This window comes from Pseudorca crassidens, chromosome 8 (assembly GCF_039906515.1).
Source record: "Pseudorca crassidens isolate mPseCra1 chromosome 8, mPseCra1.hap1, whole genome shotgun sequence".
NCBI classification, from domain to species: Eukaryota; Metazoa; Chordata; class Mammalia; order Artiodactyla; family Delphinidae; genus Pseudorca; species Pseudorca crassidens.
The window spans coordinates 79,041,484-79,062,369 of record NC_090303.1 but is presented as its reverse complement, the minus strand read 5'-3'; the positions used below and the strand labels follow the sequence as shown (position 1 = coordinate 79,062,369).

The 20,886-nt window shown below is 45.4% G+C and overlaps 1 protein-coding gene across 2 annotated transcripts; it reads left to right on the top strand.

The window, feature by feature from the left end:
• Positions 1-8,089: 8,089 nt before the first annotated feature.
• On the top strand, positions 8,090-10,445 carry FEZF1 (FEZ family zinc finger 1). 2 transcript variants are annotated; one of them, XM_067745553.1, is made up of 5 exons: positions 8,090-8,518; positions 8,669-8,890; positions 9,146-9,280; positions 9,537-9,669; positions 10,108-10,445. In XM_067745553.1, the coding sequence occupies exons 1-5, from the start codon at positions 8,090-8,092 to the stop codon at positions 10,443-10,445; spliced, it is 1,257 nt and encodes a 418-aa protein (XP_067601654.1). The 2 variants fall into 2 exon arrangements, with proteins under 2 accessions (XP_067601654.1, XP_067601653.1); XM_067745552.1 differs by having other exon boundaries at positions 8,090-8,890.
• Positions 10,446-20,886: the final 10,441 nt, after the last annotated feature.

Genomic DNA, 20,886 nt, shown 5'->3' with positions numbered 1-20,886 from the left:
GTTGTGGCCTTCACTTATCTAGGGAAATAATGAATTGGAATGTCCTATTAATATTAAAGGGTAATGAATTTGCTTTTCGAATAAAAGGTCCATGTTAGCCAAATCAAAGGGGAACAGATCCTTTGGAAAGTGAGGGACCCCAATTACCATCATGCCCACTGCCTTTTGAACACAGCATATGCTCTCAATTTTTAAAACTCTTTTGCCGTCAGTAAGAAATCTAAATCAGAGTCACTAAAGCCATTTTCTCTCTCTCTCCCTTTTTTTCCTCCCTCTCTGCCTCTCCTTTCAACGCTGTTGTGAAAGTTCAGTTACTCTCCGTCATGAGTACAAAGCTCGGGGAATCAGCTACTATGCCAACGCCGGGAACATATCCAGGCCCATGGTGCGAATAATGGAACATGTGCTGTCGAATTCATATTTTTGTCCTTTAGGTTTACATCCACGCCCTGGTATTATGTAAATTTCTGAAAAGCTGTGAATCACAGGGTTAGATCGAGGAGGGTCCCCCCACCTCCACTTGCAACTGGAACCGACCCCATTCAGTCTTTGAATGATTCACAGCCTCGTTTCTTCCTCGCGCTTTTTTCCCGGACCCAGCTTTCCTTCCCACCCTCCACCCCGCGGGTCGGCAGGGAAACAGAGCCGCCAACCCGGGCCCTGGGAGCCGCGGCGGGGCAGCGTTCGTGACATCAGGCGGCCGGCCCTCGAGGTCACCGCGGGCCGCCGGACGCCGTTCCCCTGTAGTCGGCGTTCACACGGACTCGGGCCGCTTAGCTTCGCGGTGTTTCCAGCACCCTCTTCCTCTGTGAGACTGATGGGAAACTTTGAGGGCAGCAGACCCACTGCTGGTGAAATTCAAAGAATCAACTGAACTTAAAGAGGAGACGGTGGGAAGAGAAAAAGAAAAATGACTTCCCAAAACAAAGGCAATGATTTAACCTAACATTGTAAAAGTCAGATTCCTTAACGACGGATCAAGCGTCATCTTGGGATCTCCTCGGCGTGGATGTTACAGCTCAACTCTTGAAACAGGGTCAACGCCTGTAGGATCTGGTCCGAGAGAGGCCTTAGGGAGGGAGGCGGGGGGAATCGCAGAAGAGCGTCCAGCGCCCCTGAGAAAAAGGGGCCGGCCAGTGGCTGAGCGATTCCTCCCCTTCGGGACTGGGGCGGTCTGCTGGAGGTGGCCGCGGGGGCATTGTGCTCTGGGGACAGCCGTCCCATCTCCTCCTTTGAAGGGGGGAAAAAAGGGATTGACAGGGAGAGCTCAGGAACCCGAATAAAAGGACAAGTTGGAGGATGGGCCGAGAGGCGAAGGTAGAAGGAAAATGTCTTAAAACAGGAGAATCTAGTTAGAAAACTCTCTCTCATCCCCAGGACTTTCAGAAGACTCCAACTAATTGTAAGGACAAGCGAAACGGCTCTGAAAGGAGGATTCGCGGGGTTGGGGGGCGAGGAGTGGGCACGAAAATACGGTACGGGAATGGACGTGACAGGTTTGGGGAGAACACAGTGGTGCCCCCCCTTCGCCCCCATTTAAAATTGGCTTAAGAAAGTGTTTTCTGGGAAACTCAAAATGACAGGCAACACTAGTAAAAAAGATGCTCTAGTTCCTTCTTGGGCGTGCCACAGCGTCAGGCCTGTTTTCTTTCACCTGACATCCAGATTAAATGACCCTTCAGTTACACTCGGAGTCGTCAAAGCAAGTCTATTAGCGAATGTTCTGTTCAAAAACTTTTCAAACAGAAGTTCTCTGCCATCTGTTACTGGGTCTTTAAACACGATCCGGCAGCCCCTCCCCCTCCCGAAACTCTTTGGAGTTTTGGAGACTCCCCCCATTCTCGCAGCCTAGGGGAGGACCGAGAGGGAGCCGCGGCAGGAGCCGCGGGGTGCGCGGGGAGGGGGAGGAGCGCGATCGAGCCCCGAAGGGGCCGCGGAGCCCGCGGGGTCGGTGGCGGTCCCCGAGGCCCGAGGTCAGAGGGACCAGGTCGGCGACCGCGCGATGCTGGCGGACCCGGCACCCCGGAGGCCCCGCCGGGGCCCGGAGCCCAGCTGGACGCGCACCGCACCGCGCGGCGGGCGGGAAGGGAAGGTCGGGCTAAGCGAGTGGCGCCCCAGGTCCCAGTCCCCTCCAGGCGCCAGGCGCCATCGCCCCCGGGCCCCTCCAAGGCCACAGCACGGAGCCAGGTCGCCCTAGGCCTTGCCAACGTCAGTTTTACTGTTTGGGACTCGGGAGCAAGGGCCAATGAGTAGAGAGCCCGGCCGGGCCGGGGAGACTGGGTCCGCTTTTCTGTTTCACTTCGGGCTTCTATCACCTCGCTCAGCGCGGGCCAGCGCTTCGGGAGTGAGGAGGGCGCCCCAGCTCCCACGCCGACAGCCGGACGCAGTCTCCCTTGGAGGCCACGGCAGGGGGCGCCGAGGCCGCCGCTGTGATGGAGGCCCAGGCGGCCGAGGCAGAGGGTCGGCGCGGGGCGCTGCGACGGCCGGGGTCCGGGAGGAAACTGAATTTATAAACGGCTGTCAGAGATTTCTCGCCCAAAGATTTTGATTTACCTCGATTGCTTCTCCATTGCTCTAAGCTCATTCTTTGCTCTGTGTTATTTGAATGGCCACTGTCGACTTTTATTTCGTGTGAGAGATAAGAAAGTTTGAAAACAACATGAAAACCGCTCTAAATCTTGTGGGTGGTATCAAAGAAAGAGTAGCGCTGTGTTAAATATAGTTTTTATTTTGACCACGAAATGACTTTGAAAAAACTGGGGACTGCGGCAAAATGCTAATCGGCCAATTGCATAACGAGCTATCAGTGTAGGGCAAGAGCGCATACTTGGGGCATCCTCTTCTAATTGTCCACTTCCCGGGTTTCAATAACATCGTTGTAAATTGCAAGTAAAACTTTGCTGGGTTTGTTGCTTGACTTCGGGGCAGCTCCTCGAATATGTTGGATAAATTGGGTTGCTTGTTTATAGACTTCTTTTTCCATCAAGTCCAGCCCTGAGTCGGAGCCTGGCAGTCTGGAGGGAAAACACCTCACAGGCCTGTGGGAACGGGTGAGAAAAAGCCCAGCATTAGTGGAGGGGCAGCAACAAACCCAGGGCAGGTGATCGGAGTCTGTAATGCCTGCCAGCTCATTACCAGCTCTCACCTTTGGGGCTCTTCATTTACTTTCACAAACCGATTTAATATGCAAATGCTGTTTTGAGGAGAATAATTTCACTAGGTTTAAGGGAAATCCTAGTATGAAAGAAATACTAACAACAAAGACCTAGAGATAAACAACAAGCCATATTCCCGCCTCTCCGACCCCCAAAGAAAAGAGGGCTCTGCGAGTTAACTGATGCCTCCTATACTCCTAACCTGTGATACTTACTGCCTTTCACGTGCTATATGAAATTAGCAAGAATTCTTTATTTGCTACTAAACTAACTAAAAGCAAAAGCAGTAGCCTTCAGTATGAACTTGTGGCCCATGTATTTGTTAATGTACTGGAAAGTTAGTTCCCACTGTGTATTCAGTAATTAATCAGAGGAACTCAACAAGACTCTTTCCTTGAACCTTGCAGACCCTTCCTATTTGTGTCCTAGTCCATCACCCACCTCCATCACACACAAGAAATAATAAAAGACCAGTCGGAGATAAAGACTGAGCAAAACTGTAGAAGAATTTAGGAATGTTTTTCCTCCTCTAGAAGGAAGGTACGTTGCCCTTGGTGCTATTTATTAAATAGGAAAAAGTGTGGATGAATCTGAATGCCTGGGAGAGGGGGGTCATCATAATAATAATCTTCTCTCCTTTTTTTTTTTAGCTTGCAGTAGTTAATAAGAAGCAAAAAGAAAGCTGGTTTGTTGCTTTTGAAAAAGAGGCCGGGGTGGTAGATGTTGTTGGAAAGGCCTGAAAACCTTAAAAGCGTGACCAGGGATGAATTAGTGCACTTGGCAGAAGGCTGAATAATTCCCAGTCCATTTTTTATTTTTAAAATAGTCAACAGTATTTGATGACATTAAAGAGAAGAGATTAAAAATTGTGGATTATTTGGCAATTGATGGTTCTGTTATATTGTCTTTTATTGCAGTAATCATGACCAGAAGCTTCATTTCCTTATGACAGGGATGTAAATCAAAAGCATGTGAAAATTATGCAAGTTCTTGAAAAATATCAAGAACATAGTTTAGGAAGCATTGAGATCAAAATCAGATTCCCCAGGAAAAAGAGAACTTTGAATTACTTTAGCGGAGTAGAACTTCTTTCTTATTTTCTCAGAAAGTCTTAACTCGGAGCTTGTTACCTAGTCTCTTTGTACCAAAGGTTTTTCTGCTTCCCTTAGGACATCTCATGCAGGATAAACCAAACATTAAAACTCACCTTCCCCAAGGATTTAAAGTAGTAGAGCAAATGAATACTGGCTTTCCAAGGCTGGGAAGGGGAGGGAACTTAATCATCAGCTCTGATGAGAAAAAGGGGGGATTATAGGATTCTCCAAGAAAATCCAAAGAAACGATAACCGAGTTTCTATTTTGCCATTAACAAAACAAACAAGTCTTCTTTGCATTCTTTTAATAAATAATTTTAAAGTGTTGAACTGATTTAGAAGCTTCTAAATTTGTCAGATAAGCTCTGCTTTCATTGGTGGTATTTTTGTTGTTGTTATTTTTCAAATGTATTTGGAAAAAACCCAAAGTACTGGATAGATTAGTTAATAAAATGGAAGACTTTGCTGAATACATTGTGCATGTTGTTTAAGACCATCCTTACTTAATAGAGATTTTTTAAAATTAACATATAGGTTAGGCTTTTATATATATATATATATATATATATATGTATGTTAGGTTTTAAATGGAAAACACTCATCAACAAATGTTGGAATAACAAGACCTGGATTTATAAAGAACTTCCTCGGTCTTTAGGATTAGGAAGCTCGGCACTAGTAAAGGAAGGGTATAATTGCTACTTTGCGCTATTTGTGTTACTCAAATGACACTATACTTTCAAACAACACTTGTCAAAAAGGCAAATCCCAAAAAGACCAGTGGAAAGCAAACTACTGAAGTATTAGCCATACAAAACACGTATACCCCTTAGCCAATAATTTTCCTTTTTAGTTCACTGTCCAACGAAGGGGAAATTTACCGAGGTCAAACCAAGGCTCTCTTGCCGTTAAGGAGGAGGAAGTGGGGGAGGGGAAGAGAGGGAGGGACACGCGACGAACATAAAACAAACTGGTGGCATTCAGTCAATAAGGCAGGTAACGCTCCGGAAGCGGGTGAGTTGTATATGTCAGCTGGGCGCTGCAAAGCTTTCCAGAGTCGGGCAGTTTCGTGCTTCTTTGCTTTTTCCTTTAAATCTGGCCCTGCCTCGGAGGAGGGCAGCAGGAGGGGGATTCTTCGATGCTGGGAAGCGGCAGGTAGGAAAGGAAACCTGATCCGCCCCCCAAAAGGCAGCAATTAAAGTCTTAATCGCGACCCATCTGTGGCGGGACCCGCCCCCACTTTCCCCTAGCAAAGCTGTCCGGCGCTCTTTGTCTGAGCAGGGGAGAAGAGGAGACAGGTTCTGCGGCCCCAGCAGCAAACGGAAAGAAAATTTCCAGCCTGGGAGCACCCTGGGCGACTGCGCCTGGGCCTCAAACCGCCCCAAAGTACCGCTGGGGGTGTGGCACCTCTTCCTGGACCCGGGCCCCGCGCTCTGCGCTCGCCTCATTCTGAACTTCTCTACCGCCGCATCTGTCCTCCAAGCCCGACGCCGCCTCGAGACCTGAAACCAGGCACTTGCAGGCTTGGTTGCTAAGGCCGGTCGCAACCGGACCTTTCCCCCACCTGGCCCTTTGGCTGCCTTCAACTTCCAGGCGGACTCGCGTCTCCTCCCCCATTGCCCCAGCAACTGGGTTTCCTCGCCACCCATCCAGCTGCTCTGCTTCGCGGTTGGGCATCGGGCGCGCTCCCAGCCCAGACTCTCTCGGTTTCCACTCCTCTTGGCCCGCCGGGCGGGGGCGGGGCAGACCCCCCAAGCAAAGCTAGAGAGAGTGGTCCCTGGCCTGTGCTGGGCAATGGGTTAGGGAAGAGGGACTGTTTTGAGGTCGATTTCCTCCGTTTGGGGTCCAGGCTTTGCATTTGGTGTGTAATTTGGTCAGCGGCTCAACAATCCCAGGGTTTCTAGTCCGCTTGCATCCAGCCTCCCACTGCCGACCGTTTCCACCGCTCCTGCTGGAAGAGGACGCCCACACCCGCTTGGCCCGATGTCTGGCGCCCGTCACCACCCGTTCTACAAGCACCCACTCGGGGTAACTCACCAGGTAGATGGCATCCTGGGCTGCTGCGGGCGGCCACCCACAGGGGCGGGCAGGCCGCAAGGCCCGGAGCTGGCATCTCTGTGCTCTTCCTCTGCCTCCTGGCGCGGTCTCCCGGCTACCGCGTCCTCCCGGTGTAGCGGCTAGGGCACGCCCGGCACTAGGACACCTGGCCCCAGGGCTAAGCTCCGCACGATTGCAGGCTTGCCAAGGGGAGCGACGAGGACGGTGCGCGCTGCTGCTCCCGGCGCGCTCCGGGCGGCGCCGCCTAAGCTATGAGAACCCGCGCTGCCGGAGTCGCTGCCGGGAACATTCCTTACTCTCTACAGCTCCTCCCCGGGAGTTTTGGCCCAGGCACCGGACCCGGAGGGCGCCTTGATGGGGGGCGTTGCGGGTCCTAGTCTCCGCGCGCTCTCTGGGAGGCGAAAGCGCGGCTGAGGCCGCGACAGGCATGCAGCCAGCTCGTCGCCCCCGAGCGCACACACACCCTGGCTGCCGCCCGCGCTGCTTTGAGGAGGCGCGCGGACACCAGCAGTCGGGAGGTTGGGGGAGGGAATCAATAGGTTGCTTCCCTTCTCTGCCCAACATTCAGGATTTGAAATGCTCCGAGAGAGCTCTAGCTGAGCGCAAGTACTAAAAGACTCTCTTTCCGGGCTCTCAATGGAAACGCCAAAAAGCGCGCGTGTGTGTTTGGTGGGTGTGGGGGGAGGGTGTCTAGTCCTAGCCGAGGTTTCTTTTGGTGTGACACCCGCTTATTCCTTGCAATTCCTCCTCAACTTTGTGGATGGAGCGTGTCTTTCCCAAGCTTAGGTCACGGCATCGCGCTTACAAAACCACAAACATAAAACAAGCCTCCCAAGGCCTTTAATTCTCAGGGGCTTTGGGGGGAGGCCAGTTACCTGCTGGCGTCTTCCAAATGGTCCAGACTCGGTTCAGGCCACGGAGACTTCGGGATTCCAGGAGCCCTCAGCCCCAGGCTCTAGAGGAAGAAAGAGGACTGCGGAGGAGGCAGCGGGGCTCCGACCCGGGCCCACCTCGGGCCCGGCGGAACCATGCCTGGAAGGCTCGGATTTCTCTTGCCGGAGGCTTTCTGGCCGCGGCTTTCTAGAGCCTGGCGTTTGATAAATATAGCCGGGTGTTTGCCCCTGAATTCGAGTCTGTTTCCTTATTTAGCCCTTGTACAATGATTTTAGATGATGTCATTTAGAGCTAAACGAGAAAATTGATCTCAGATTTGCTTGGCCTCTAAAGCCCGGTTAAGCAGATTGAGAGTTAAAAAGACAGGAAAAAGCAAAGGGGGGGGGGGGCCGACGCGGAGGGTAGCGAAGTGTCCGCCGGCGAGTGTGTGCGCGGAGGCGACGGTCCGCCGCGCCTCGGAGAGCGCCCCCGCCTCTTCTGGGCGGGGGAACCTCGCTCACCAATGAAAAGTAGTCACTGACTGCAGAGGAAAAAAAAAAAAGTTTTCCTGTTGAGTGTTGGAAGCGAATTGAGCAATTATCTAGTTTACCTTCTCCTCTTGGAAGTTAACGATTGGCGAGATCTTGGCTGCGTTATTGACACAACACTTTCTATTGATAGAAATAAGTAGTGATTGTCCCCGAGTCATTGGTGCGCCAAGAACTCTGCGATGGGCTGGCAGGAGTCCATTGGGCTGGGCAGGCAGGTTCGGCTGGTGATGCTGGGGAGGAGGAGGAGGCTGTTGGTGGTGATGGTGCCCGTCCCCCTCTCCGCAGGTCTGTGACAAGCAGGGAACAAGGCAACGACGGCGCAGCCCGGCCCCGGCTGAGGGACGCTGGAGACTCAGACATGGACAGTAGCTGCCACAACGCGACTGCCAAAATGTTAGCGACCGCTCCGGCCCGGGGCAACATGATGAACACCTCCAAACCCTTGGCTTTCTCCATCGAAAGAATCATGGCACGCACCCCCGAGCCCAAAGCCCTGCCCGTCCCCCACTTCCTGCAGGGAGCCGTGCCCAAGGGGGACCCCAAGCACTCTCTGCATCTTAACTCGTCGATCCCCTGCATGATCCCCTTCGTGCCCGTGGCGTACGACACGAGCCCTAAGGCGGGAATGACGGGCTCGGAGCCGCGGAAGGCTAGTCTGGAGGCTCCGGCTGCACCTGCAGAAGCGCCCGTGGCGCCCGCGTTCAGCTGCAGCGACCTGCTCAACTGCGCGCTGACTCTCAAGGGCGACCTGGCCCGCGACGCGCTCCCGCTGCAGCAGTACAAGCTGGTAAGGCCGCGGGTGGTCAACCATTCTTCCTTCCACGCCATGGGAGCCCTGTGCTACCTGAATCGAGGTGACGGCCCGTGCCACCCGGCGGCCGGCGTTAACATCCACCCGGTGGCCTCCTACTTCCTCAGTTCCCCTTTGCACCCGCAGCCAAAAACGTATTTAGCCGAAAGGAATAAACTGGTGGTCCCGGCGGTGGAGAAGTACCCCTCGGGAGTAGCTTTCAAAGACTTGTCCCAGGCTCAGCTGCAGCATTACATGAAAGAAAGCGCCCAGCTCCTGTCGGAAAAAATAGCGTTCAAAACCTCTGACTTCAGCCGCGGCTCTCCTCATACCAAGCCCAAAGTTTTCACTTGCGAAGTGTGTGGAAAGGCAAGTACTGTGTAAGGGGTGGGGGGTGGGGGGTGGGGGGGCTTCCTTCCTTCCTTCCTTCCTTCCTTCCTTCCTTCCTTCCTTCCTTCCTTCCTCCCTCCCTCCCTTCCTCCCTCCCTTCTTTCTTTCCACATTTAATTTTATTTTGTAATTATTTGTATACACTTGTTATAACGTTATCACCTCCCTCCCCTCCCTCTGCCTGGTTTGATCTCCAAGGGCTTGTTGAGCTAACCTGTTGTACTTGTGTTTAAGGTCTTTAACGCGCACTATAACTTAACCCGTCACATGCCGGTGCACACGGGAGCCAGACCCTTCGTTTGCAAAGTTTGTGGAAAGGGCTTCCGGCAAGCCAGCACCCTGTGCAGGCACAAGATCATTCACACCCAGGTGTGTTCGGCTGTCTCAATTTCACCTGGTTTATTTCCGAACGATTTGTTTTTTTTTTAATGGCCAATAAACTCTTACTCTTTAGCGTAAGGTTTGTTTAAAATGTGCCGGGTGTGAGAGAGAGAAATGCCAGGTATTGTTTGCCTTTGTTTTGCTTAAAAGCATGTGGAAGAGCATTACAGTGTTTGTGAGTTTTTCAGACTCCACTGAATAGCAAAATACCTTAACTTCTCTGCTTTTTCTCCTTTCCGCTTAGGAAAAACCTCATAAATGTAACCAGTGTGGCAAAGCATTTAATAGAAGTTCTACTTTAAACACGCATACCCGAATACACGCAGGCTACAAACCATTTGTGTGTGAATTCTGTGGCAAAGGATTTCATCAAAAAGGTATCGAACCCAGGAGGCGTTGTCTTTCGCAGTAGTCTTACCAAAAGCCCTCAACTTTGGGGGGTATTTCAGAAAACGATTTGTTAAGTGCAGCTAGTTACCAGCGCATGTGTTGCCATTCCAACGTCGTACCCTCAAGTGTGATGAGTGCTAGAGAAAGGCATGGCTCGTATACAGAGGGGGCATTTCTTTTTAACCGCTTGTCCTCGTTTTATAGAATTGGATTAATAACTGTTGTATTAAAACGTGGAGGGAACGACCTCACTGCTGATGTTTAAAAATAAATTTGGGGAGCGAAGTGCAGGCGGGCAGCATAGAACTGCACCGGCCCTCCGCGCTGTGGCCCCTCTTCTCTAGACTCGTTGTCCTTCAATCGTCTGCTCCTCCCGTTCCAAGCTTTCTTTTCAGATCCACGTCCCTGTCATTTGTCTGTTTCAGGGAATTACAAAAACCACAAGCTGACCCACAGCGGGGAGAAGCAGTTCAAGTGCAATATCTGCAACAAGGCTTTCCACCAGATTTACAACCTCACATTCCACATGCACACCCACAATGACAAGAAGCCCTTCACCTGCCCCACGTGCGGCAAGGGCTTCTGCAGGAACTTTGACCTCAAGAAGCACGTCCGCAAGCTGCACGACAGCGGCCTGGGGCTGCCCTGCACCTCTGCCGGGGAGCCGGGAGCGGACCCGTCCCCCCCTCTACAGCAGCCGCTGCCCGCGCCGCTGCCGCCCCCTGGGCCCCTGCAGCCTGGGCTCCCCCCGGGCCACCAGTGATCAAGGCCGAAGTCCCTTCCCAGCCCCAGCCGGGGTCCCCACTACTGAGACAGCGGCGGAATAGAGCTGGACCTCTCTACCCAAGCTCACCTGTAGAACCCAGGGCATGTTGGGCCTTACACGTTAGCGCCAACCAGAAGCCTCTGAATTCCCCGGCCTTTCGCCTCTTGCATGCACCTGCTAAATGGTTTTGTGTATTATATCCTATATAGGCACTAACAATTATGAGAAAATTTGGGGGTTTGTTTTCTGATTTTTTTTTTTAATTTGCAAAGAATTTTCATCTCGGGTGGAGAGATCGTGTTTGTTTTGCTTTTTAAACACAAATTTCTGCTGTATTTATTGAGATCTGTATTATCCTACCCGGGAATGCTGCACCATTTTAATTTTATTATTGTATATACTTCCATTGTGTGGATTCTGTGGTCTCGAGATGCCTGCCGATTGTTTATTACCAGTTCCTCTTTCCCTGAGGTTAAAAAAAAAAACCCAATTCTGTGTGTATGTTATATATACACGCATAGATGTGTGTGCCTGTAAAGGCACAGTCCACATTCATCAGCACACACACACATACAAACACACACACATTAGATAAGGACGGTTCATTATGGATGAATTTGAATTTTGGTTTTGATTCTTGCACGTGAAAACTGATTCATTGTTGGAAATAAATCCTTGGAACATGCTTATTTAATCAACACCCTTCAGGGCTCTGTTCATATTATTCAGCTAGGGATCCCTGATTCTGACCCCCTCAGCCTTCTTTCTTCCTTTTTAAAAAGTTCAACCCTGGGTTAGTATCACCCAATGTTTCATCTGAAAAATTCACCAGGAGCAAATAATAGTCTCTCCAAATAGTTACAACTTTGGTAAAGTAATGAAATTCGATAAGTTCAGAGACAGAAGATGTGGAGCTTTCTAACAGAAGCACGTCTTTGTCCTGGACCATCTGGTATATTTGTAGTGCAAAGTTAAGTGGGAACAACATATCTATAGGAGCTGTGTGTAATATACGTCCCCACACAGGCGTTACAATGATATCATGTGGACGGGGATCTATTGTTTGCATTCTGAACGCACATACTGACTTGTACATAGCTGGCAAAGGGAGCCTGCATGTTTTTATGTGTGTGTATATGTTTATAGACGAATATACTTCCGTTCAAGGAGGAAAAATGGATGAAAACCAAACTGTGGCGGGTGCCAGGTCCTTGAAATGCTTCAAGTGTTAATCAGCATCTCCGCTGTGAGCTCGGGCTCTGGTGTTTTCTAACTGCAAGTCTCTCCTGTTTTCTTGCCAAAACAGTGAAACAACTGCTAAAGACTTTAATTAAGAGGGGTAATTAGTTCAGATTTATCAAAGCCGGGTTGTTATACTATTAGCTGCTCAGTAGAAGCTGCCAGACAAGCTCCCAGCCCAGCCACCCTGCTGCAGCGGGGCCACATCCAGGGAGAGAGGCTGGGGGGAGTGGGCCGCAGGGCTCCCCGCAGCCCCGCCTGCCTCGGGGGTGCGTCTCGGCCCCTCCCTCGGCCTCGAGCTCCCGCCGGGCCTGGCCGCTGCGGAGAATCCACCGCGGATCCGCACGGCGGGCACAGGATCCCCTCCCACCCGGGGCGGCCTCGCCGGCTCTTCGAGCGCCTCGACGGTCGCAAGAGAGGCGTAGGGAACGAGTTTAAATTTGCTCTCCTGCCCCGCTTTTGTACGTCTTGGGGGGCGCTCAAGGAAATGCGGAGCCAGGAGGCGACAGGCGGGACGAAAGGGAGATGGGTAGGGGGCACCGCCGGGGCGAGGCGGCGATTTCCTTGGCAACCAGAGCCCGCATTTCCAGGTGGGGGAAGGATTGACCGCTCCGGGCGCCGAGAGCCGACGACCCGAGGCCCTCCTCGGCGGCCCAAGTCAGAGAGGTGATAGACACCCTGGGTGAGGTGACCGCGGACAAGCGGGTGAGCGGGCCCCACGGGACATCCGAGCCAAGTTCCACCGCGGCCGCTCTCAGGTTGGGGGACCCCAATATCCTGGGCACGGAGCTGGACGGGAGGGATCCCGAGAACAGGGGATTCCTGATTCCACGTGCAGGCGTCGGGTCCAGACTTCCCAGCTCTTGCCCCAGGACGCAAGCCCTCGGGCACTGGGACTTTTAAGTCCCAATCCAGCAATCAGTAGATCGAATCCCTACCTTTCTCTTTTCCTGACGTCCCCATACCCCACCTTATCCTTTGCTGAGGCTAGATCCGTGTTAGATTTGACTTCAGAAAGAGATAGTTTTGAAATTCCATAGTTGGGTAAATTCTGAATCTTAGAGGCTGGCAGAAGAGCCATTTCTCCTGAATATCACAGCCAAGTGGAAAAATCTTTTTCCAGGTGCTTGTCACATTCCCTCACAGCTGCCTGTGCCCCAGGGAGCTTGGGGGAAATGTCTGTTAGCTTATGGGTAGCCACCTTTTCGAGGTAACTTAGTCGAACCTTGAAAGCGTTTGTTCTCTTTGAGTAAACAGAATGAGGTCAGGGGTAATTATAAAGGGCAGAAAATGGCTTTTGTCTCTTGAATTTATTCTCAATCAGTATTTGAACTTATTCTCAGAACCCCAGGATGTAATTCTCCCAGACTTTCAAGGTGACACAATTTCACTGGTGGAAAAGAAAATGAACATTGTTGAGGAAAATTACTAAGCCATAAAATACTTACAGTTAGGAAGTACTTATATGTGGTACTCCCACCTTTTAGCCCCTGCCAGTGTGCTTTGACGTATTGAAAAAGAAGTCTTCTATGGAAGGATAGAATTGGTCTGTTTGGGGAGGTGGGAGCATATAGGGGATCTGTTATTGTAATCTGGAGAGACTTTGCGCAGGTCTGATTTGGGATGGGGCAACAGTTCCAGAGACGGCAGGCAACGGAAACAGTAGTCTGTCTGGTCACAGGTTTGAGTAGTCTGAAGTAGTGGTGATTAAGTAGGAGAAGCCAAAAGGAAATCCTCTAAAATAAGCACTCAGGAGGACTACTTGTCTGGAGGTGAATTATCGATGAACTTTGATTTATGACAAAGCTGTTAGAGCTCACTAAACATCAAGGAGAATCTCCTTAAAGATAGGATGAGCTTAGAGATTAGTTGGAGTGGCGGTGACTGGGAGGGGGGTGTTAAAAATTGATGAAGAGGGATACTTAGCTAATAGTCAGTGGAAGACCTTACAATTCTCCCACCTCCAACAAATGTGAAAAGGTGCCCCTTCACTCTCTAACCTGTATGTTTGTATTTGTGTGTGCTTATATAAATGTTTATGTTCATTCATGAAATAGGCACCCCAATGGTATGAATAGCAAATTGGCTCATCCCCATACACCTTCTCTTTACTTGAAGTTAGCCAGCAAATTCTCTCATGTTTAGGAAGAGTGGCCAGTGTTCAGATCATCTGCAGAGGGAAATGTTTTATGTCCAGCTGTCTGTTGGAGTTAACTTTTGGTACAGAGGAAGGTGGCCTATTGGACTGCAGGAACCAGTTTTAGAAAGTTCCTGACCTGGAGCCTTGTGTTTTGTTCAGTTTTGGAAATCAGAATATAGAATGGAATTAATAACGTTAAGTAGTTAATTCCTACCGATTTTATTTTAACCCAGATCCCAAATTCTGATTTCTAATAATCTCTTCCCAAAGGATATAATATGTTCGACTTTAAAAAAAATTTAGTTTGAGAACATGTTATTATCATGCAAGATTAGGAGTGAAGTGTCAATTTTTCAATAGTAAATGAAAGCATTTTTAGGGGCCTCATCAAAGCAGTTACTTGTTCATGAAGTCTGAAGCTTAGTGAGCCTATCATAGAACTTTGCTCCTTTCCAAATATGGAAGAAATGAACCCACAAGGCGCAATGGACTCATGAGTTCCAGAACTGTGCACACTGTTTGATAGATAGATGTCCCTTATGTTAGTGGCAGGTAACAATGTCAGACATCATAATTTTGTTAGATTTGGTGACAGCTCAAAGCAGTGACTAAATTATAACTGTAATGGGATGTTTTGTCTTTGCAAAATATTCACCCCCAAATATACGATATAAAATACAAATGATCTCAAATTCAAAATTAGGGTTTATTTCTTACAGAAATTTTCTGGGTCACTTTATAAACACTTTCAATGGGTAGAACCTTTATTACACATAAAGTTTATGATTTTAAGGGATCATGATCATGACTTACTCTGTTACCAAACAGTACATTTTTAAAAGCATAAAAATTAAAGACAAACCTAAATCTCAGTGGGTAAGAATATGAAGTTGTTGCCTGGCCCTGAAAAACATTGCCTTTTTGCTATGTTTTTGCCAAAAACACATATTATTTCACACAAGAAATTATATGTTTCCATTAGGTTAATTAAAAACCAAAAAATAAATCATATTTATAAGTGTAAGCAGATACCTTATTATACATTTCATTGTTTCTAGAAGTCAGTGCATATGTCCATTCCAGCTCCAGGCAGACTAACTAAAAACAAAGCTATATTAATCTACACACTGGTCATTTGTATTCTCTTGGTGTTGAAGCAATGGGCAGTTCAAACCAGGATAGGTTACTCACTCCAGGCAATAGAGAAGAGGAAGCTTGGTGTTTAAATGACCCTGATAGGAAAATCTACCTCTGCTATTATATTATTTCTGCTTGTATTGTGACATGCTGCCCATAATGAACTTTGAAGAAAAGTCAAAATCCATCATGCACTTGAATGGGTACAAAGTTATCACAAATAACTGTGTACATTTTCTGTTCAAGTTCGAGGTGATATTGGTGTCAAATGAAATCACGTTGCTATTGGTCGTATGGAGATCAAGTTACTAAATAAAGATGAAGTAAAATTCTGTCAGTACAAGTCTCCAGGGCTAATATTTTGCTGTCAAACAAATGTTGCTCATGGGTACAAAGGTGTGGGAGTGGGGAGAGAAAGCATCACGTACCAGTTCCTAACTGGAGCTAGAAATCTTTACTCACATGAAGAACAGATCTTCAGTTTGATTTAACTCTATTCTTCTTGATAACGATAATATACACTTTTTACGTGTGAGAAATGCAGAGCCCTTGAATCATGGTAACAAATATAGTGACGTCTTTTGATAGCTCACCATAGAAAGGTAATTTTTCAGTTAACTGTGAACCAGATCTGGAGTTGGTGAAACATTCTACACCTGTAAATTGTTTACACAAATTTCCGAATAAGATTTGCATTTTTTAAAATGTCAGCTAAAACCAAAGTTTGGAACAAACCTCTGTGGAACAAACAACCCAGTTTCTTCAACAAACAGTAGTAAGGGAGAGTGGCAGAGGGAGAGCTAGAAAAAGAGAAGAGAGTGGAGGGGGAGTGGGCAGGGGGAGGGAAAGAGAGGAGGAAGGGGACCAGGACAGCAGAACAAGAAAACCTACCAGTTAAAAGAGGTTTTAAAGACAGTTGCTATGTTTTTAACACAGCTATTTATTTTAACAGTTGCTAAAAACAGTTGCCATTAATAATCAATTGCTACCTGTAAATCTTATTTCAATCCCAAGTCAATAAAATAAACTATAAAAATGAAAGTCATTTATGACATCCGAGACTACTGGAAATTTGAACACTGACTGGGTGTTTAATAAAATTAAGGAATTATGTTTACTTTTTAAGATATGAAAAAAGCATTGTGATTTTGTTAAAAAATAGTTCTATTAGAGCTATGTATTCAACTGTTTAAGGGTGAAGTGATAAGATCGCTAGAATTTGCTTAAAAATAATACAGGAGAAGGGAAGGGGTGTAAGTACAGATCAATAAAATTGGCCATGAATTAATCATTGTTGAAGCTGGGTGATGGTAAACAAGATTATATTATACATTCTGAATACTTGGATTAAATTTTCACTTAAAAATATTTTACAGTAAGTTGTATCATATCAGAAAACATTTCCCCCCAAACATTCATAATCCTATCACCATAAAGCATTAATTGCATTGTTTATACTGTTCTTTTTAGTCTGATTCCAGGACTAATCCCATTACAATATAGAGCTTTAAACCTTTTGTAGAATTAAATAATTCTACAATAAAACAATTAAATAATTGTCAGTTTACATAAAAGAATGTAAAGGAAGAGAATCAGTGAACCTGTTACTCTCTTGAGAAGCAAAATGTTGAGGGTAAAGGACAATTGAAAATTTATATTGGCTAGGATATTTCAGATAGTGAGAAGAAACATATACATGCACGGGTTAATCGAAAGGCAATACATAAAATGGAGACTACCTCAGCATTGTATAGTCACTCCAAGTCCCAAGAAAACCAGAACTAAAACTCAATATTCATTCATTATTTCATTGATTCATTCAAAGTGCAAGGCGCCAGCTTAGGTGGAGGGTATGCAATAGGAATTAACACCCATATGTTATTTATCTTCCTGGAATTCACATTCTATCATGGAAAACAGAGTGTTTTGCATGGGATCAATAGATTTCCCTTTCACTAAGATTGATGTGGTTTTCATGGATGAATGACCTTCTAGCCAATACTAGAATCTAATGCAGAACCTCTGGCATGGTACTATGGGACCAGGTGACCAGCTGATGATACACTGATTACGTTGGACTCCTTCCGCATGGAGGACATCATGCTGTCTTTGCTGGAAGAGATACATATTCTGTACAGTAAGTCCCCTACATACGAACCGTCACCTTTCAAAGTTGCAAACGTGCGTTTGCATGTCCAATCACGTAAGTTAGTTCACGTGTCTGGCCGTACATTGTCACATACATTGTCACGTGTGTGCATCCTCTACAAGTGGTTGTGCTTTTGTGTACTTCACTGTACAGTACTGTATAGGGTACAGTAGTACAGTGTCTTTATTTCAAGCCCAGGCTGTCCGGAAGCAAGCGTAAAAGCAGCGGTATACAGCTGATTGTGTTAGTTGGGTACCTAGGCTAACTTTGTTGGATTTATGAACAAATTGGACTTACAAACATGCTCTCGGATCGGAACTCGTTCGTATGTAAGGCACTTACTCTGTATAGATTTGTCTTTCTTGTACATAGTGTTTCTGCCAGCACTTGCGTCTATGGATTCTCTAAATTCCTCACTTACTTTCATACCACATGAATTTTTCAGACTAAGAAATTTTACAGTAAGAAAATGGAGCTACTAAGTATACAGCGAGTATACAGAAGGTATTTGCAATGCCTAGAATAGCTAAAACATTCAACACATATAATTTGTGTTATCCCACATACATCCAACATATATAAAGAAATCTATAAAACAAAAAGAAATGGCCAAAAAAACCTAATCGAAAAACAGGCAAAAACTTGATAAGGAATTACAGAGAAGGAAATCAAACTGCCCATATACATGTAGAAAGATGCTTAGCCTTCTTAATCATCATCAAAATACAAAATATCACCACAGTGAGATCCAATTTCATACCCAACCAATTGGGCAAATTAAAATTCTTACAATAGCAAAGGTGGTGAATATATAAAGCATCCAAGACGTCTATATCCTCTTGATAGCAAATGAATCTGTAATAACTTTAGAAATCACTTTAGAAAACATGTTGGCATTAGCTAGTAATTTGTCTATACATACACTATTTCTATCAGCTAGAAATCCCTCTATTAGCTACATAACTTAGAGAGTGTCTCACACACAGTTACCAGAGACATATAGGTACCGGGGTACAAGATTTCATAATAACACTGTTATAATTATAAAAAACTGGGAAAAACTCAAATGTCTATTAACAGGAAAATAATAAATTGTGGTATACTTATACAATGTAATAGTATATAGCAGTGAAAATAAATGGATTACTGTTATATGCAAAATCATAGATAAATCTCAGGAACATAATTTGAGCAAAAACACAGGTCATTGAAGAATGCACACTATGTGAATCCATTAAAAAGTTAAAAATATATCAATAAGGTCAATAAATGAAGAAAAATGTTTAGAATAGTGATTACCTATAAGCAGGAAATAAGCCAATGAGATTGAAGGGTACACAGGAGGCTTTGATATTAATAGTTGTAGTCTTTTTATTAAACTAGCCTGTGTGTATACAGGTGTTTGTTGTGTGATGATTCCTAATAGAATTTATAGCTATTATTTTTATCTGATTAAATTTAATAAAAAAATTAAACCACTACATTTTAGAACCTTTAGGATACATCTAAATCAGAGGAAAATTCATGTCCTTAAATATTTATAGTAATAATCTGGAAAGAATGAAGAGAAATGTATTAAGCACTTAACTCATGAAGTTAGAAAAAGAACAAAAAATGTTTAGGGAAGCAGAAGGAAATATAGAAGTGATAAAATTGATCATTAAAAAATTAAGTAACAGAAAAACAAGATAACTAATAAATTAGACCATGCTGTGTTTTCAGAAAAATGATAAATCATAGTACTAAACAGTACTGGGGCAGCTGAGCAGTCATTGAGAAGAACAAATACGGTTCATACTGCCTACCTTAACCAAGGTAAATTGCAAAAGGACAAAAATTTAGATGAAAGGTGTGTAACCATAAAAGTCATAGAAGAAATTATGGCATATTTTTAAATACTCACATGATAAGTATAACCTTCTAAGTATGGCAACAAAACTAGAATACATTAAATAGATGTCGATAAACCAACCTCATAAAAATGAAAAAAGTCATGCATATCTAAAAAAAACTAAGCAAAGTCAAAAGAAAAATGACAAACTGGGGAAAATATTTGCAACTTAAAAAACAAACATAGTGCAGATATCCTTACTGTATGAGAAGAGTTCCTTACACATTTGTTATGAAAAGGATGCACCTTACAAATGTTTATAGAAATAGTTCTTAAAAAAGAAAGTACAAATGTTTGTTAGCCATCAGAAGATGTTCAACCTCACTTGTGTTAAGAGAATTGTAGATCAAAACTTCAATAAAGCAATTTTCACCTATCTGATTAGCAAAGATTTAGCACATTTTGATAGTGAGGTTTTGTGGGAACAGGCACTCAGTCATTGCTGGTGGTGTCTTAAATTGATACAATATCAGTGGAGGGCAATTTGGCAATATCATTCAAATTACAGGTTGCAAATCCCCTTTGACACCACAATTCTACTCCTAGGAATTGATCTCATATGTGGGAAATACTCTATAATTTATTTCAGCATAATTTGTAATAATAAAGACTGGAAACAACCTGTATATCCACGTCTAGGGCTAGGTTAAATTCATTGCATTATATTCATATAATAGAAACCATGCGATCACCAAAAAATGAGAATGTGGGTAGAATTTTACAAAGTTAGGTTAACAAAAAAACACACACACAACAAGGTTTTAAAGCAGAGTAGCAGTATACTATCACTGTGAGAAGAAAAATGCCATCTGCTTGTATATGCATGTAATCTTACTGGCAGGATGTGCAAGGAACAGGTAATTTTGGTTACCCAGTCAGAGAACTGGCTGACTGGAAGGGCGGGAAAATGGAGAGAGGTGGGAGGAGAGATTTTACTGTGTATCCTTTTGAACCAAAACAGTACTATATACTCTTTTGAATTGTGAGTCTGTGTAAATGTGTGTCAGACTGTTACTAGCCTATCCATTAGTCATTTTCCTTTCTTCCATGCTGGAAGAGACCTAATTTGGTTCAGGTGTTCGCATTCTGACTTGTAACTCAGATGTATTTTCCTTAATTTATGCCTATCATTGTGTTTTGTTTTCTATGTCAGAGGTTTGTTGAGAGTGGGCAGTGGTGTATTGGTAAATATTTAACAACTGGCTCTTTTAAAAAAAAGTCCTGATTTGGAGCGTTCAACAATTTCTCTGGTGTGAATACTCCCTCTGTAGTGAATTCAAACTCCAACGTGACATCAACTGGTTCACAAAATTCCTGAAAATTTAACAATTGACTCTTGCAAGCCACAATGAGCCAGCTCTAAGATACCACTCTTCCTGCAAATGAGAAATGAGGGAAATTCTTCTATTATTTGGGGAAAGGCTTCATTGCTCATAAAAAGAGACTCAGAAGAATAAAACAATTTTTTTTCTGGGCCTCTTTCCCCAGCATTTTATTATGAAACAATGTTTAGCAAAGATAAAGGATTTTTGCAGTAAACACATATGTGTATCACCAAGATTCTACTACTAATATTTTGCTGTATTTGGTTTATCACATATCTATCCATCTATAATTCCATCAATCCATCTTATTTCTTAATGCACTTCAAAGTAAATTATAGACATGCCTACCCTTCTCACTAGATAATTCAGACATGTAATATTAACTAGAGGTCATTATATGTTTATAATTTTTTCTTTTGAAGTAAAATTTTCAAATGAGATGTAAAAATCTTAAGTGATAAGTGCATACACTCGTGTAACCCAAATCCCTATCAACGTACATTGCCGTCACTCCAGAAGTTTCCCTCATTCCCCGTCTAAGTCAACCCTACCTCTTC

Coding starts and splice junctions, on each gene's coding strand:
- FEZF1 (XM_067745552.1), top strand. CDS start 8,090: ATGGACAGTAGCTGCCACAACGCGACTGCCAAAATGTTAGCGACCGCT. Junction 8,891..9,145: donor CTTGCGAAGTGTGTGGAAAG/GCAAGTACTGTG, acceptor CTTGTGTTTAAG/GTCTTTAACGCGCACTATAA. Junction 9,670..10,107: donor CAAAGGATTTCATCAAAAAG/GTATCGAACCCA, acceptor TGTCTGTTTCAG/GGAATTACAAAAACCACAAG.